The sequence below is a fragment of the Leishmania braziliensis genome, chromosome 5, assembly GCF_000002845.2.
Source record: "Leishmania braziliensis MHOM/BR/75/M2904 complete genome, chromosome 5".
Taxonomy (NCBI): domain Eukaryota; phylum Euglenozoa; class Kinetoplastea; order Trypanosomatida; family Trypanosomatidae; genus Leishmania; species Leishmania braziliensis.
The window spans coordinates 1-16028 of NC_009298.2; the positions used below are offsets into that span (position 1 = coordinate 1).

Genomic DNA, 16028 nt, shown 5'->3' on the forward strand with positions numbered 1-16028 from the left:
CCTTGATTCATCATGTGACTCTACGCGTGCAACGACATAGTCCGGGAAGGCACGAATAAGAAGTGCAGCGAACAACGTTGACATAAACAAAGTAGAGGCACGGGGACTGATGCTGTTTTTGTTGTTCTCAGGATGTTACTGTGAAATAAAAGTGACACAAATGAGGACGACGGTGTGCCTTGTCATTCTCTCGGCTCTTGTGTTTCTGCATGCGCACCAGCACAGCACCACTCGCCGACGTAATGCCACCGTCCTGTGTGATAGAGTGCTCGCGAAGATATTGATTTCTTGAAGACAAGTAAAGGGCGAGAAGGGAGAAAGATTTGTGGAAGGCAGATGGGTATGGAGAGAGTCTTCGCGACCCCATTGGGAAGCGGCAAGGCAGGCACGCAACCACGACCGCGGCGCCGCGTCATGATTATGCCGCCGGCCTCCTCTACCGCTCTCGGTCGCGTGAGGAGCACATCAAGTCGTCTTGGACTTCTTTTGTGTGCTTTTTCTTATGGCTTGGCACCGGTACCGGGGGAAGCCTCCCCCCGGGTGCCCATTCATTACGGTCAGAGGGCGGCATGCCAAACGGACATGCGGGGAGTCGCCAGAAGAAAGGAAACTAGTCGGTCAGCCGCCGAAAAAACAATCAAGCTACAAGCACCAGCACCAGCGGGGCACGCAGGGACGCACGTACACGAATCCCGGCGGCGCTGCGGTCGCCAAATCTACAAAAACGGAAGCTACAGAACCCGAAGGGATCGCTGGGAACAATCGGGAACCCATGCCGCAGAGGAAACTACAAAGTCAAAACTACAAACGCACCAAAGTAGAGAAACAGGGTGGGCTGAAAAGAAAGGGGAACTGGGTGGATGATGGGCGCGCCCACTCGCTTCCAATCGTGTCGTCCGCGAGGGTCTGTGCTGTCCAAACCCGTTCCCGCACCGGACTCGTCGCGGTTCAAATGTTTACCTCACCAACACCGAGTCTCGGGGCGACGCTGGGTCCGAAAAACGCGGAAACCAGGGCCGAGACCCTGTTTGAAAACGGTGCATCTCGTGCGCCTTCGGGGACGAGTCCCCAGGTGAAGACCGTTAGGGTCCATTCTCAGGGAAGGGAGAAACAGCTTAGCGCCAGGCGCCTGCCATCAGGAAGGAAAAACAAGAGACAATGAAACAATGGTTAAAAATGAGAAATTTAAAATGAGAAATCACTTGAAAAATTACCTGAAACGAAAGCCATTCATGTTAGGAAAAAATACAACTCGCCTCCTGCGTTGGTAGGCTCGACATGCGGTTCGTCCACGCCGTGGTCGGCACCTGCACCCTCCCGCGGTTCCCGGAGCACCCACCCCGCATCCGCGGAGGGAAACCGGTTTGCCGTTCTGTGGCCTTCCGGTCCTTCCCGGACATCCGAGAGATTCGTGTCTAGGGTTGGGTGGGTGGGCGTTTTTTCGTTGCGGGCCGCATCAACTCCACTTAGTGTGGTTACTATATACATTTGGAGAAGAGATAAAGGGACAAAGGTAAAGGAATAATTCATAAGAAACAGATGCAGCATATTTGCCGACCTGGGACCCTAATTTCCGATCGGGAAGCATTATGGTACACAGACGGTCACACATCACAAGTGGAAGTGAGGAGTCGGTTTCCGAGACACACACACTCACTCAGGATTCCTTTTCCACGGATACAAGAAACCGATTCAGCTATCGGTCAAAACAGATCCAACACCACATCCCACCAACCACCACCCCCCCCCCTATAAGGTCAAGTGCCATTCGATTGCCTTTGTGGTTTTACACGCCGCCAATGGAACCCTTCGCTGTGATAGACCTTCTCAGTATAATAGGTAATCGGTGAGACAAAGGCGCTATTTATTGACAGGCAGTGGATGAGAAATGCTTTGCCAACACTACCCAAGACACTCGCCCGCTTGCTGTGGTTTGAGTACGAGATTCGTCTTGTCAATATATCGCTCCACAGCTATGGAGACGTAGCCATGTGCCTAGTGCCGATATCTCTTCGGCAGAGCATCAGTATCCTTCGGCCCGAGTGCATCAGTGATAATCACTCGTATGGTGCCGCATTGCTCTTGACCTATGGTCCATTGTTTACACACGGGAATGCACTAATGTCGCTAATGCACGGTTTGAGCCAGCATTTCTTACAAGTGCGATATCCGCATGAGCGGCTCACGCCATGGAGAAGCAGCATGATGCATTGTCAGTGAAGAAGCTGCTCATAGCTATTCGCACTGCTTGCTCGGAAATTCACAAATACTCCTCGTCGATAGGTGCTTACCACCGTAATGGCGCACACTCCGCAGACCACGAACGATGTGAAAGGCATGATGATAGGGGCCTCGAGAGTAGGAAGCAGCTGAAAGCGAACGAATAACGCTCTGTGCAGAAGACCCAAACGGAGACCGTACAGCATGCAGTTGAAGAGTGAAGAAGTCGCACAGGTGATTGAGCGAGACAAAGAAGGGCGCATGGAAGGAAGAGCCAAGTACGACTATGGGAAAATGCATGCCACAGCTGCTGACGAGCGAAGCTACAGTCGAAGGAATGGGTGTTGTTTCTTGATTTAATTTTACCGCAGTACAAGATCTGTCACCAATGCTATGCGGAGTCGAGCGGGCAAAGACATTTTCGGGCAGAGAATGAACAAGGGTCCCCCCGGTTTAGGACTACCGTATAGGCGTTTGCACCGCCCTTGCTCCAGGGGCGCCCCGGCCGTTAAAAGGGTGGCCACAGTAGCCTTTTTTTTTTCGTGGTTCTAGAAGAGACTTGTGATAAAAGTGCACAAAGCTACTTCGCCGCATTTATGAGGCCAAACCCGTGGAGTAGAAAGATGCCTCAGATAATACATTTCGACCGCTTTGGGGGGGGGGGGTGTCGACCGGCGGTTCATAAGGCGCTGCTGCTAAAGAAAAGCGGTGAGAAGGTATCGCGCTATGGAGTTCAGCTGCTGTGGCGGAGGCGCCGAACGGGTCAACATGTAGCATGGCCGACGTCTCACAGTCCAGTCAGTTATCAGAAGGATTCCGCTGAAGCTTCTCAGAAGCGACGAAGGAAACCCCTAGTGGATGCTTCACTTCGCAAGGGAAACGCGGAAACCCAGGTACCATTCGAAGGTAGCGGTGCAACAGCGGGCCCCAAAGGTGGCCTTTTGCTGCGCCTGAGGGGTCAGCTCGACAGTGACACCTCACAGGTAATCTGAGACGAGTGAAGCAGTGCAGCTGCTATTACCTTTTGTCGCTGCACCATGGACGCGTGGGGCGGGAGGCTTTCCACCGAAAAATCCAGGTGGAAGTACCATTGAGTGATTTTACCGCTCGGTGTCATCTGCTTTTTTCTCTTAATGCGCTCTCCCCCCTCCCTCATTGTTGTACGCTGCTTCGCAATTTACTGACCTCCATGGCCAAGATACGCCAATGAACGGAAACAAAGGTTGCCATGAGTATGGCTTGGTCATTACAGTCCTCTCATGCAGAGAGCAGAGCGCAAATTAGGAAGGGATGAATATTCATTATGTTTTGAGTTGTGTGCCTTACTATGGTGGTGGCGACACAGTCAACTAGCAGTGCTCAGGTGCGACTATTGTAGAGTTTGCGGAGGGCTATGTGCTCGTTATGCCACCGCGAGCTGTCTAGGTATCCGCTTCCTGTCGAACACCTGAACTCCTTTTTAGACGAAAGGCGTCTGATTTTCTTCGTTTGCAAAACTGTGCTATTGAGAGTTCCTGCAGTGACTTTTCATTTTTTTTTCTGCTGTCTTGTGTGGATGTCTCGTGTGCTTGAGTGACAAATGTGACTCTTGCCGGAGTAGTAACTTGTCATGTGCTTAGTTTCTATAGCAGCAGGGAGTCAATCTACAGGAGATGCTTGCAAACAATTGAAAGACGCTGCTCAGTGCCATTGTCTCGCTTGTATTGTCGTATTACTGTAATCAGTGACTGCTTTTTCTTCGAAATGAAGTTTGCGGAGAAACGATGCTGCACCGTTATAATTAGCAGAAGAGAGCGCGACTGCAGCAAATAAGAATAAAAAATAAAACCTTTGTGTAGAGTGATTTTAGTGCATATGATTTAACAACCAACGTAATGTGCCGTGCTGCTATTTTTGGCTCATGAGAATGGCGGGGCTGAGTGCATCCACGTACACTCGTTAAGGCAGAGAACTAAAAATATAGGTGAATGTATGTGTTCCCTTTTAGCATGTGGATGGCTATCCACATACTGCAATGTTGCCGAAGAAGGAGTAATGCCGGAAAATGTCCTGTTGTTCTGTAGTTTTATTCGTCTTTTTATGCATGCACCTCCACTGATCTGTTGCTTTCTGTTCTGTAGATATATATATATATGCATATATGTGTATAGGTTTTCCTTCCATACATATCCTCTTTCCTATTGACGCTTGCTTTTCACAGTGGTTGAAATTCAGCATACGCTGATGTAATTTTGTTGTTTGTGGGAACTCTGCGTTGTTTCCTTCAATCCATGGAGAAAGCAAGCGTGAAGCACCTGGAGTTTCAGTTGCAGCGGGAGAAAGCGCTGGCGAAAGATCTAGATGCAAGATGCAAATTCCTGTCCGCACAGATTGCTCAGCTGGAGCAAGATAAAGCCGAACTTCGTCGCGAAAAGTTGTCCCTCGGCGAAGAGGCGAAGAAGGCATCAAAGCTAGATGAGCGAATTCATAACCTGCAGAAAGAAGTGGAAAGTCGCGATGCAGTTATTGCAGCAGAGCGGATGGCAGCACAGGAGGCGAGGGCGGAGGCAGAAGAAATTCGGCGCAACGCTAACGCTTCCATTGCCCTATGGACTGCGGCAGAGGAGCAGTGGACGACAGAGCAAGCTGCACTCAACGAAGCCGCTTTGCGATATCGTTCGCAGATTGAAACACTAGAAAAGGATTTACGAATCCAAGGTGACGCACATGTGGAACTAACGAAGCAGCTGCATACAGAAAAGGATCGCTTTAGTAGGCTGACACACGCGCGGGAGGCGATGGAGGCTGAGGTTAAGACTCTTCACTCTCAGGTGGAGAAATTGCAGAACAAGGTTTGTGATCTTGAGCAAACAGTTTATAAGCTAGATCTTGCCGGGGACAAGCAACGCGAGGCGATTAATCTGAAAGATACAGAGATCAAAACTCTTGAGGCTACTGTTGCGCGGCATATAGAGGCAGAGGAGCGATTAGAGCAGACCATTAGTTCTCTTAACGATCGCATTAACGCAGCTAAGATGCTGAACCTGGAGGGCAAATGTGAGAACGAAAAGTTGCAATGTGACGTTTCAGACGCCAAAAAGGAGATTGACCGCCTCCATCTCCAAATTGAATCCTTGAAGCGTGACTCCAGCTTTCTCTCATTGAGCCATTCTAGTACGCAAAAGGCACTGGAAGATTTGAAGGAGAAGCACCGGCAGCTTCAAGAAGATATTCGTGACAAGAACGTCGAGATACGCCGACATGAACTCACTATCAGTCAATTGAATATGGAGCTCAAAAAGAGCGAGAATCAAGGCGGCGAGTGGTCATTTCAGTACTCGTCGTTGGAGACCGAGCTTCAGCAAACGAAGGAATTATTGAAGACTTCATCCGCATCTGTCGAGATGCTTCTGCGAGAAAAAAATGAGCTCGTGGAGAGGCTGAAGGAGCAGAAGCAGCTCATGGAGACAAAGGAGGAAGAGATGGTGGTGCTGCAGAGTCAATGTAACGAACGAATTGATACCTTTTTGCGGGATATGAGCGACCTGGAAAAAGAGATTGCAGCGCGCCAGGCGGTAATTAATGAGTTGTCCGACCAGCTCAATTCCGCAAGTGAGAAAAACGTGGTGTACCACTCCAAGATTCTCGAGGAATCGGAGGCCAACGGGAAAATGCGACAGCAACTGAGTCAGCTGCTGCGCCGCCTTCAATCAAATGAAGAGCATATATTTTTGCAAGAATGTGTTTCTGAGAAGGAGAGGATGTTTTCCTCGTTTGCGGAAGATTTGTTTAATGCATCAATGTCGTGTTATGCAATCCTCGTGAGGCAGTGCCAAAAACTGCAGGACGAGTCATCGGTTCTACAGAAGCAAACTGAAGAGCTTTTGCGCGAGTGCTGCTTGAAGAGCTCTGAGTTGAAGGAGCGAGAGTGTGTATGTGCAAATCAGAAAGGGCAAATTGCAGCTTTGCAAGAGGATTCAAGCATGCAAGCTGAACGGATCTCCGTACTTTTGTGTGAACTGTCGGCTGCTCAAAATGAAGCTAGCAAGCTTCGTGCCGCTGTAGAGACTGCAGGTAGTGATGCTGTTGACCTCAAATCAGCGTTCGCCGAACTTCACGAGCAAGTCGTTCTGAAAGATACTGAACTGGAACGAAAGGACGCCGCACTCACAGACTTCCAAGCCCGTTTTTGCGCTTTCTCCAACGCAGCATCTACTTTAGAGGAGGTATTGCTTCGCCATTCTTCGGAGCAGATAGAGTATGTGCAGATCCTTTGGGAGAGTCGCTTAGATGCTGTTGAACAGCATTTCGCTTCGCTTTTGTTGCAGTTGGCGTCTGAAAAGGCGGTGCTGCAGTCTTCGAAGGAAAAGACAGAGGCTGCATGCCGGGAGTTGTCTGCATTCGCAAAAGAGGCAAAGGTCTCGATGAGCAAAAGTGATCTCGCTGCTGCGGAGCGACATGAGGCACTAGTGAATCGTGCTGCCTTTCAGGAGGAGCAAATTGCCTTGGCAAGGCGAGAAAAGGAGCAGACCTCCACGCAGCTGGCAACGTTGCTGCGGCGGTTTGAAGAGGAGAAGAATTCCTTCGAATCATTCCGGAAAGAGGCGAGTTGTGCAATGGAGCGGGAGAGAGCGCGATGTGTGGCAGCCGCGAAGGAGTCCGTGAAGCTTCGCAGTTGCATTGATGCAGAGGTGAAGCGCAAGTGCGAGTATAAACAGGCACTAGAGAACCTTAAAAAGCTACGCAGTGAGAGTGAGGACCTGCGTCGTGTCGAAAAAGAGCGCGCGGCAGATGCCATCAGAAAAGCAAACGCTGAGTCTAACTATTGGATAATGTGCTTCGATCATCTCAAAGAGATGGTTGAGGAAAGTCGACGCAAAGGCGATTGTTTGCCATCTATTGACATGGATACAATTCATCGCTTAGAGGTTGCCAAAACCAAGATCAGCACCATGCAGATGCAGGAGGTCAACACTATGCTGTCGAGCCTACCAAAGCTGAAGCGTGTACGAGAAGAGGGCACAGGTGCTTCAAAGTAGGGGTATTTAGTCAGCAATTAGTTGTGTGCCGTGTTTCACGGACATTGTATACTTGACTGTAAGCTGCTTTTTTTTTTTTTTTTCATATCTGCCCTTTGCAATGTATTTCTCGCTAGAATCTGATTTGCGGTTTCCCACTTTTGTTTAGATGCGATTTTTTTTTTTTTTTGTTGTTGACATATACATAGATGAAATGAGAATGAAAAAAAAAATTGGATCGTGCTATGCATGAGCGTAACGACAAGAAAGTGTTTCCATATGAGGCACAACACGTTGTTTGGGTGTATCCTTCTCTCTGCGTGACTCGGTATAGACATGCGCCTCATGTGCTACCGACAAATCGCCTCTGAGTTGTAGCTCATTTGTCGCATCTCATTTTCTCTCTGTTTCTTTTGCCCATCCTCTCGCTGTTTTTCTGGATGCTCAGTAGCGTCCCTCCAGCATTGACACCGGTGGGGAGTCATGCTGAAGTTTGGAGGAGCGCTTTTGAGAGCGCGACTAACAGCTTTCAATCCATGGAAGCGTAGACCCGCCGGTTTGCAGCTTAATGGACGACCTCAGATGGTTAGCCCAAGCTACTTCCGTGGCAAGTACAGGCAGGAGAACCCTGATGACCCATGTCGGTTACTAAAGCCAAGTCACGTTCTCCTGAAACGGTGCCCCGCGTGCAAGCGGACGATGTTTGTGCATATCAAGAATAAAGACACATTTCATACATGTTGTGAGGGAGTGCCGATGAAGGTGTACTCGGATATGAAGACTGTCATGAACATCGAGCACAAAATAATCACCTTTACACGCCAGTGGGATGTCGAAAACGAGCGTCCGTGGAGTAATCCTCATCGTCCACGACCGAAGGGGCGATCAAAGTTGAAGAAGTAGATATCCAAATAAGGTGTGTATCTTTTTCTGCTATTCACAAAGCTATCACGAGCGTTCGTAATTCTCTTGGTGCGGGGACCCAACCAACCATACGTGGAGAAAAAAGAAAATGTGAACGACTAAACAAAGCAGAAAACCTGCAGGCTTCTCTGCTTTCATGCATACTCTGATGGCCGCCCGTAAGCTGGCTAATTTGGCAGGCCACCCGCGCGCTTCCTTGGTGCGCGACGCGCAAAGAAGGAGATCTGTAACTTTTTTCTCTGATCTGCGAATGGGTGTGTATGGCCGTGAGTAAAGGTCAGGTCGAGCGCACCAGGGCGTCTCTCTGTGCGTCAAACACCATAGCGCTGCTTTTACGCTTCTTTTTCATGGTCCTCTCGTTCCCACACTAGGAACGTCAACATTTTCTATTTTTCTTTTCCTGCACGTCAATCGAACAGGAGTTTCCGCATTCATCTTTTCCCTCATTGCACTCATCCGCTCAAGACACCCACACACACACACCTCCTCATGGGCTGGTTAACTTGGTTTTGGGACTGGCTGTCCTACTTGGGCCTGTCCAACAAAACAGGGAAGCTCCTGTTTCTTGGGTTGGACAACGCCGGCAAAACCACCCTTCTTGGCAAGCTAGCAACGAATCAAGTTCACGTCCACCGCCCCACGTTCCACCCCAACTCCGAGGACCTGACTCTGGGTGGCATCAAGCTCAAAACTATCGACATGGGTGGGCATCAACAAGCGCGTCGGCTATGGAAGGACTACTTCACGAAGGTCGACGGCGTCGTTTTCATCGTTGACGCGGCGACGCCACAGCGTTTTCCGGAAGCAAAGAGCGAGCTTGATATGCTGCTGCAGTCAGAGGAACTTGCCAAGACACCGTTCCTGATTTTAGGCAACAAGATCGATATGCCCGGCTGCACATGCTCTGAGGCTCAACTTGTCATGGAGATGGGTCTGGGTGGTGCACTCACAGGCAAGTCGACCACAGTGACAGACCCCAACGTACGTCCTCTGGAGGTGTACATGTGCAGCGTAGTCAAGAATGTTGGCTACGGTGACGGTTTCCGCTGGCTCTCACGGTATCTGAAGAGCTCGTAGAAGCAGCCTATAGGATGTGCACGTACCTGCAGACGACCGCCCTTGCGTGCATGATTAGCTTACTTTTTTCTTAATATTCAGAGATATATATATCGATGTGTGTGTGTGTGTGTGAAGAAAACCAGAAACGGAAGTGGAGGCTACACAAAGTTGTGCTCTTTTCTTTTTACTTTCCTATTGCGTGGATGCATTTGCGTAGGGATTGGTGTCTGTGTGCTCTTTTTGAAGGGCGTTTGCCCATGCGGCCGTGCAGTCGTTGACCTCATTTTTTTTTGCTGTTTCTTTGAATGGCATGGGATCTCAGCGGCTGCCGTTCTGCTTCCTTTTCTGCCTTTGCATGGTTGTCCTCTCCTCTTCCTTTGAAGGGCTAGGAGTCTTTGACGTGGGTAGCAGACGGTGAGTAGGAGGGGGAGCAATCATCCTGCGCCGGGATGAGAAAAGAAATCGTGTGAAACACGAAGTCACCATCGCCATTTCATTCTCAAGTGCATTAGCAAAAATTGTGTTTTGGTTTACACTGCCTCCTACAGGTGTTTGCTTCTCTTAAAGAGAACAAAGGAACAGGTCATACCAAAATGATCGCTAGTGCCACCTCCATTGCTTTGCCTTTTACCAATTTTGGTTACCCTGTTCAGTGAACGCGCTCACGTAAAGGAGCGCGCTAGCAGGCGCTCGACTTCTATGTCCCACTTACAGTAGTTTCTGACTGTTGCCGCAGAGAGACAACAATGGGAGAGAAGGAGGTGGCGACAGAGGTGGCTGCGCGTGACAGCGACTGCCAGACATACGGAACTTTATTTTTTTGTGCGCTTTTTGAGGAGTATCGAAAGCGTCCGCGCCCAGTATGTATACTTTCACACGCTTTACGATGTGTTGGCACACACACACACACTCCTATGCACGGCCCATTTTCCTCCCTCCTTTCCTCTGCACATGCTCTCTTTTGCCTCTCTTGTGTCGCGTGTCCCCCCTCCCTACCACCGTTTACCGACCGCTACGTCACAAACGCATGGCAATGCCTCCAGACACCGACGCACTCCTACGCAGGGACTACAGCACATACTTTTCCCCTTTTCAAAACACGTCAACGTTTTTGCTCCTTGATCACTCCTCTTAGCCGGATGGTGGGGAAAAAGGGAAAGGGAAAGAAGGCGACGCTGGCCAAGGCAAAGGCTGAGGAGCAGCGTCTCATTCAGCTGCGTGCCTTGGAGGCAGAAGCGGAGGAGTTTCAGCGGTTCGAGAATGAGCGTCGCCAGCACGATGAGCAAGAGGAGCGCATTGCGTTTCTGCGCGATGAGCAGCTTCGAATAATGCTTGAAAAGGACCGTCGTATTGAAGATGTCATGCAGCAGCTCACCCGTGTGACAGCGGCGATGCAGGACGACAAGACAGGTTATGAGACTCAAATCCATGAACTGAGCATGCTGCGCGATGCGCTTCTAAATGAGGAAAGCCTCTTAAAGGTGGAGATGGAGGAGCTGCATGAAATTCTGCAACAGGAGCGCGTGAGTAACGCAACGTACGTGCAGCAACTACGCGACACGTTGGAGTCGGAGCGCAGTTTGCATCAGGAGGAAAAGAAGAACCTCCGGTCTCAAGTGTGCGAGGCAACGGCTTCCATGGAGCACACCAAGCGGCAACTGCAGCTCTCTTGCGAGTCTCATGAGTCAGTGGTGCACGAGTTCAAGGTAAAGGTGCGCGACCTGGAGAGGGAGCTTGAAAAGGCGCTCACGATGAACAAGGCGCTACAGGATGCCGTGGAAGGACGGGAGATCGAGGACCGCAAGAACGTGACGCTGCTGCAGCTGTTGAATGCGCAGCTGGAATCAGACAAACGGCGGTATGAGGCGGACCTCTGCGAGGAGCGCGACCGTACAACCCATGCTCGTGGGGAAGCGAGCCACCTTGAGGCGAAACTAAGGGAAACCCAGCGTGAACTGGACATCGTCAGAGAGGAAGCGCGGAAAGCAAGAGTGTCGTGTGAGGACGAACTGCGTGAATACAAGCAGCTCACAGAGCAGGTAAAGTTCGATGCCGAGTATCTGCACCGTGAGATGGAATCAATGCGTGCCGAGCACGCCGCCGCTGCGGAGAAGAGTGAGGCGGCACAGGCGGCGATGCAGGCCGAGCTGCAGCAGTGCCAAGTAGAGCTGGAGGCGTCTCAAAAGAAAAACAGCGAGGTGGGGTCGCTGCTGCTGCGGAAGGAACGCGAGCACTTCGACAAGGTCACTTTTCTGAATGCGCAGGTCGCGAACGGTCGCACTGCTATTGCGCGGCTGCAGGAAAAAATGGAGAGGGAACGGACCGCGCACGGGGACGAGCTGCAGCAGCATAATGATACGATTCAGCAAACCATGCAAGAGCTGGAGCGAGTCAGCAACGCGGAGAGCGTACAGCTGAGGGAGAGGCACATGTACGAACAGCGGCTGATAACGGACATGGACGGGCTCAAGACCACCATCAGGGAACTCCGCACACGCGTCATGGAGCAGGACGATGCGTACGAGCAGTTACGAGAGCTGAAGGAAAGCGAGATTGAGCGGCTACGATGCATTTTAGACGCGCATTTCATCCCAAACCGCCAAGACGTCAAGGTCTCCCGCGCAAGCAGCCGAGCCGACGAGCTCTTTTTGGTGTCAGAGGAGCTTCGGTCAGTAAAGAAGGAGATGGCGCTGAAGGAGACCGCTGCGAAGGAGACGGAAAGATGGCTGCGGGCACGCATTGCCGAGCAAGTGGAGGTAATTGATTCCCTCCAGTTGGACCTCAAGCGCACCGAGCTTGGCCGAAACGAGAGCATCTGTACGCTGAAGGACGAAGTCAGGCGACTACGCAAAACACTTGAAGTTCACAGCATACCGTGCTCATAGCCGCCGGCTGCACTGCCCGGTGTTAGTCTCTTTTTTTACCGTTATTTATCTGGCGTCCCCGGTGACGATGCACGTGCTCGTGTCTTTTTGTCTCCGGTCATCGCTGTGTGTGGAGAAGCTCTTTTTTTCTCCTATGTAAAGTACGTTTATGTGTTTTCTGTTGGCGCATTTCGTGTAGGCCATTTTCGGTCTCTTCCTCCTCCGGCCTCTTCTCCCTTTTGCACCACCCTTTGCTCTTTTTTCCTTTCCGCGGGAATGGATGTAGATATCAGACAAACACACACACACACACAGCCGGGGGTGTCAGCCAAGATGAGCAGGGAACGGGGACGAGTTGGCACACACAGGTAGGACAGAACGCTCTGATTGATGTTGCGCTCTCGTGTTCGTGGTACTACTGAACTCTCTGCCTCTAGCCCATTACAAAATTTTTTCGCTGTGTTTTGCTCCTTGCTGCGTGAAGTGTTGATACGACCATCATGTAATAGTGACCCTCTCTTCACCGAGTGCGTTTCCTCTTTGGTTTCCCCTTTCTGTACTGTCATGTTTGCGTATGTGCACTCTTCAAAGTGCAAAGCCGAGAGCAGAGATGATGTTGTTGGACAAGTGTGCGGTTGCCGTGCAGATTGATTCTGCCTTTGACAACTTCAAGTATCTCTTTCACCTCTGCCGCTGCTCATAGACGCGGTAAGTGATCCTTAGAGGCTCTCCACTTCCAGTGGAGATGGAGTGTGTCGCATGTGTAAGGGTTCACCCATCTTTGCGGTCGTAAGATGTGTTAGCCTCAGGGCAAGTGGCGGAGGTAAAAAGGTAGCGGGAGGAAGAACGGAAATGAAGAGGAGGTGTGGAGGTGTATGACGAGGATCACATACCTTCTCTTACTTTTTCCTTCTTTGGGAAGCGCCGCACGTCTTTCATTCTCTCCTTCGATTATGACCTCACTTTCTTTCATGCCCCCTTTTTTCCGCGCTGCCTTTTACGCCTAACTTTTACGCACACTTTCCCCCTCTTGTTGCACTCTCTGCCCCTAACTCTCAGCGGGTTTGGTGCTTTCCTCGTTTTTCTCTTCGTTGCTCTCGCTCTCTCGATTGCTTAGAAGAGGCGCCTTGAAACACAAGATTGAGAGCAAATTGCGTGCACCCACGCTACAGCGAGGACACAGTCGCCCTCCCCATTCCAACACACACACGCATACACAGGAAAGAACGATGCAGCCGCGGTCTAGCCGTAAGACGACCGGTGTGTACGGGGCGGAGCGGATTCCTGGTAACTATGTCAAAACTCTCACCGGCGTTGTGCGGGGCGAGGAGCTCTTCTGCCGCCCTGACTTGGAGCGGCCATGGCGGTCAGCAGACAAGCAGCGCAGTGCTGCCACGATTGCGCTGAAGGAAAAGGAAATTGAGGAGCTGATGCGACTGTGCTCGAACTTGCGAACGGAGCTGAGCAACTCCAAAAGCGACGCTCTCTTCCGGGAGTACTCGCTGACGGAGAGGACGAAGTTACAGCTGGCAGAGAAGCAAAGTGAAGTCGATGCGCTGCAGCGGCGTGTGGAGAAGCTTGAGAAGGAGAAGAAGGAAGCTTTGACGGCCACCGAGAGCCAAATCCGACTTCTTCGCTCGCAGGCGGAGAACGAGGCTCTTTGCTTCAAGAACGAAGCACGCCTCGCCACTGAGCGCTGCGCTGAACTTGTCAAATCCTTCCAGAAGCAGCTCGAGGACGTCAAGGCAGCTGGTGTGCGTGAGGTAGAGTTTGTGGAAGCCCACTTCACAGCAAGGATTGATGAAGTTACTATGGAGCTGAAGTCGGTGCGTGAGTCAAGCAAGGCCCTGGAGGATCATTACCGTGAGGTGGAGGCGCAGTCGTCGAACATGGTCCATCGTATCGAGGCTGATTACAAGGAGAGGCTGCGGTCATTGGAGCAGCGCATTGAGGAGCAGCGGAGCGAGTACGAGGTCCAGCTTGCCAAGGAGCGAAAGGAAAAGGAGACGGCGCTTGGGGAGTCGAAGAGAACGACCGAAAAGCTCGCCGTGCTGATCGCTGACAGGGAGGAAGTGCTCCAGAAACAGAAGCTGTGGAACAGCTACATCCTCTCCCACCTGGACACCTTCTATCATGGCGTCATCGCGGTCGCCCCTGAGTTAGCGGTGGATGCGACTGGTGTGCAGCTTCAGCAGGTGCCGGAGCTTTACACCCCGCGCTGCGTCCTCGAAGATCCAGAGTCTAAGGTAAATGTGGAGCGTGTAGCGTATCGCGTTGCGCAACTGAAGCTGTTGGACTTACCGTCACTAGGAAAGGTGGTACCTTGCCACGGCGCCAAGTTGCCGAGTGCAGCTCAGCTTGACCAAGTGGTGGAAAGTCAGGAGCGTCTACAGCGTGCTCTGCGCGAGCTCGAGGACCAGCAAAGGGAACTGGAGGCGACTGTTAGCAGCTTCACTTCGCGCCTGTACTTCTTCAGTGACAATCTGGAGGAATCGCTGCGCCGCGGCCCCAGTCCCGTTCCACCGCCGCTGCGCAATGTTGTCTTTGTCTGCCTGTGCGTTCCGCATGGACGGGTACTGTGGCTCGCGGACACGGAGCTGATGCGGACATCAGTGCAGCTACTGTACAGCACTCTGCGGCTGAAGATGGGTGAGTATGGCGGCCACGAATGCTACAGCGACGACGTATCGATGCTACTCGCGTTCGCTGATGCGACAGCCGCGTGTCGCTTTTGCATTGAGAGTCAGGAGTGGCTCATGAGGCTCCCCTGGCCGGCTGCCCTTCTGCAGCTGCCGGAGGCACGGGAAGAGCATTCTGGCAGCGGGCGGTTGGTGTATCGGGGCCTGCGCGTCTCCATGGCACTCCATGCGGGTGAGGCCTACGTGGAGCCGTCTGGCATCCCGTTGAACAGAATGTACCGCAACCACTACTACGGCAAGGCAGTCTCACAACTGGTGCACCTTTGCTCTCTCGCGCAAGGTGGCCAGATCATTGCTTCCATCGCGGCATGGAACCTGTGCGTGCGGAGGAGGCACGAACTCGGTGCAATAGCGGCCAAGAGCCTGGGCACACTCCCTATTGTTTCCTTCAACAGCCAGTCAGGCATTCAGGAGAAGCAGAGCATTGAGCTCCTGCAGATTCTTCCGATGGAGCTCGAAGGCCGCAGTTTTGAACCTCCGGGTAAGGCAGCCATCTCCCCGGTGTCTTCCCTCACCGGCGTGAAAGAGTCCGTCCTAGCCGCCGAGGTGGCCGCCGTAGACGCGCAGCGCGAGCGGGTACACGATGCACTCATCCTTCTGCGGGAGGAGTGCAACAGCATTCAGAGTAGCATGAGCAGCCTCACAGCGCGCGCGCGAGCGACTCTGCCGCACTTTCACCTCCTGCCACCGTCGGAAATGGTTACTCAGATGAACGATTTGTACAGCGTCATGGAGAAGGTGGCCATGCGGGTCGAGAACCTCTACGGTGACTTGCAGGGAGTTGCACATGCACAAGAGGAGTTGAATGAACAGGCACGGGGTATCAAAGACTACTTCCAGCTGCAGGAAAGGTCCGCGGCACGCGAAGATGACCTTCGCACAGAAACGGAAGCAGTGCGGCGAAACCTTGGTCATGCGCTCCAGCTGGAGAAGGACCGACACCGCGCCGAGAAGGAGCGCCTTCAGCTCGCACTTGAGGATCGAGAGCAGCTGATCCGCAACGTGTATCAGAAATTCCAGTCTAGCACGACTGGAACACACTACGAACCTTGAACACGACTGAGTCAGTGAGCTCTAGCTATCACACACTTCTTTCTCTACCAGTTCTGTTGAGCGTCCGGCGAGCGATTCCGACGATCCCGGGATGCGGGGAAAGGCGGCAAGCGCCGTGACATAGATACTATAGAACGGAGCCGGGAAGCCTAAGGTGTAGTGCTCCCGGATCATTGGGGTGTATTCACTCCCTCCCTTTCCGCTCTCTTACC

The 16028-nt window shown here is 51.9% G+C and overlaps 5 protein-coding genes across 5 annotated transcripts; all 5 read left to right on the top strand.

Moving 5' to 3' along the window:
* Positions 1 to 4490: 4490 nt before the first annotated feature.
* LBRM_05_0010 (conserved hypothetical protein) lies at positions 4491 to 7238 on the top strand (the record flags this gene model as incomplete). Its single annotated transcript, XM_001561766.2, has 1 exon — positions 4491 to 7238. The coding sequence occupies one exon, from the start codon at positions 4491 to 4493 to the stop codon at positions 7236 to 7238; it is 2748 nt and encodes a 915-aa protein (XP_001561816.2).
* A 462-nt stretch (positions 7239 to 7700) lies between these two features.
* LBRM_05_0020 (conserved hypothetical protein) lies at positions 7701 to 8120 on the top strand (the record flags this gene model as incomplete). The annotated part of the gene is made up of 1 exon (XM_001561767.1): positions 7701 to 8120. The coding sequence occupies one exon, from the start codon at positions 7701 to 7703 to the stop codon at positions 8118 to 8120; it is 420 nt and encodes a 139-aa protein (XP_001561817.1).
* A 510-nt stretch (positions 8121 to 8630) lies between these two features.
* Positions 8631 to 9218, top strand: LBRM_05_0030 (putative ras-like small GTPases; the record flags this gene model as incomplete). The annotated part of the gene is made up of 1 exon (XM_001561768.1): positions 8631 to 9218. One exon carries the CDS (start codon positions 8631 to 8633, stop codon positions 9216 to 9218), a length of 588 nt encoding a protein of 195 aa, XP_001561818.1.
* A 1121-nt stretch (positions 9219 to 10339) lies between these two features.
* LBRM_05_0040 (putative paraflagellar rod component par4) lies at positions 10340 to 12085 on the top strand (the record flags this gene model as incomplete). Its single annotated transcript, XM_001561769.2, has 1 exon — positions 10340 to 12085. The coding sequence occupies one exon, from the start codon at positions 10340 to 10342 to the stop codon at positions 12083 to 12085; it is 1746 nt and encodes a 581-aa protein (XP_001561819.2).
* A 1208-nt stretch (positions 12086 to 13293) lies between these two features.
* On the top strand, positions 13294 to 15816 carry LBRM_05_0050 (conserved hypothetical protein; the record flags this gene model as incomplete). The annotated part of the gene is made up of 1 exon (XM_001561770.2): positions 13294 to 15816. The coding sequence occupies one exon, from the start codon at positions 13294 to 13296 to the stop codon at positions 15814 to 15816; it is 2523 nt and encodes an 840-aa protein (XP_001561820.2).
* Between the last annotated feature and the right edge of the window lie 212 nt (positions 15817 to 16028).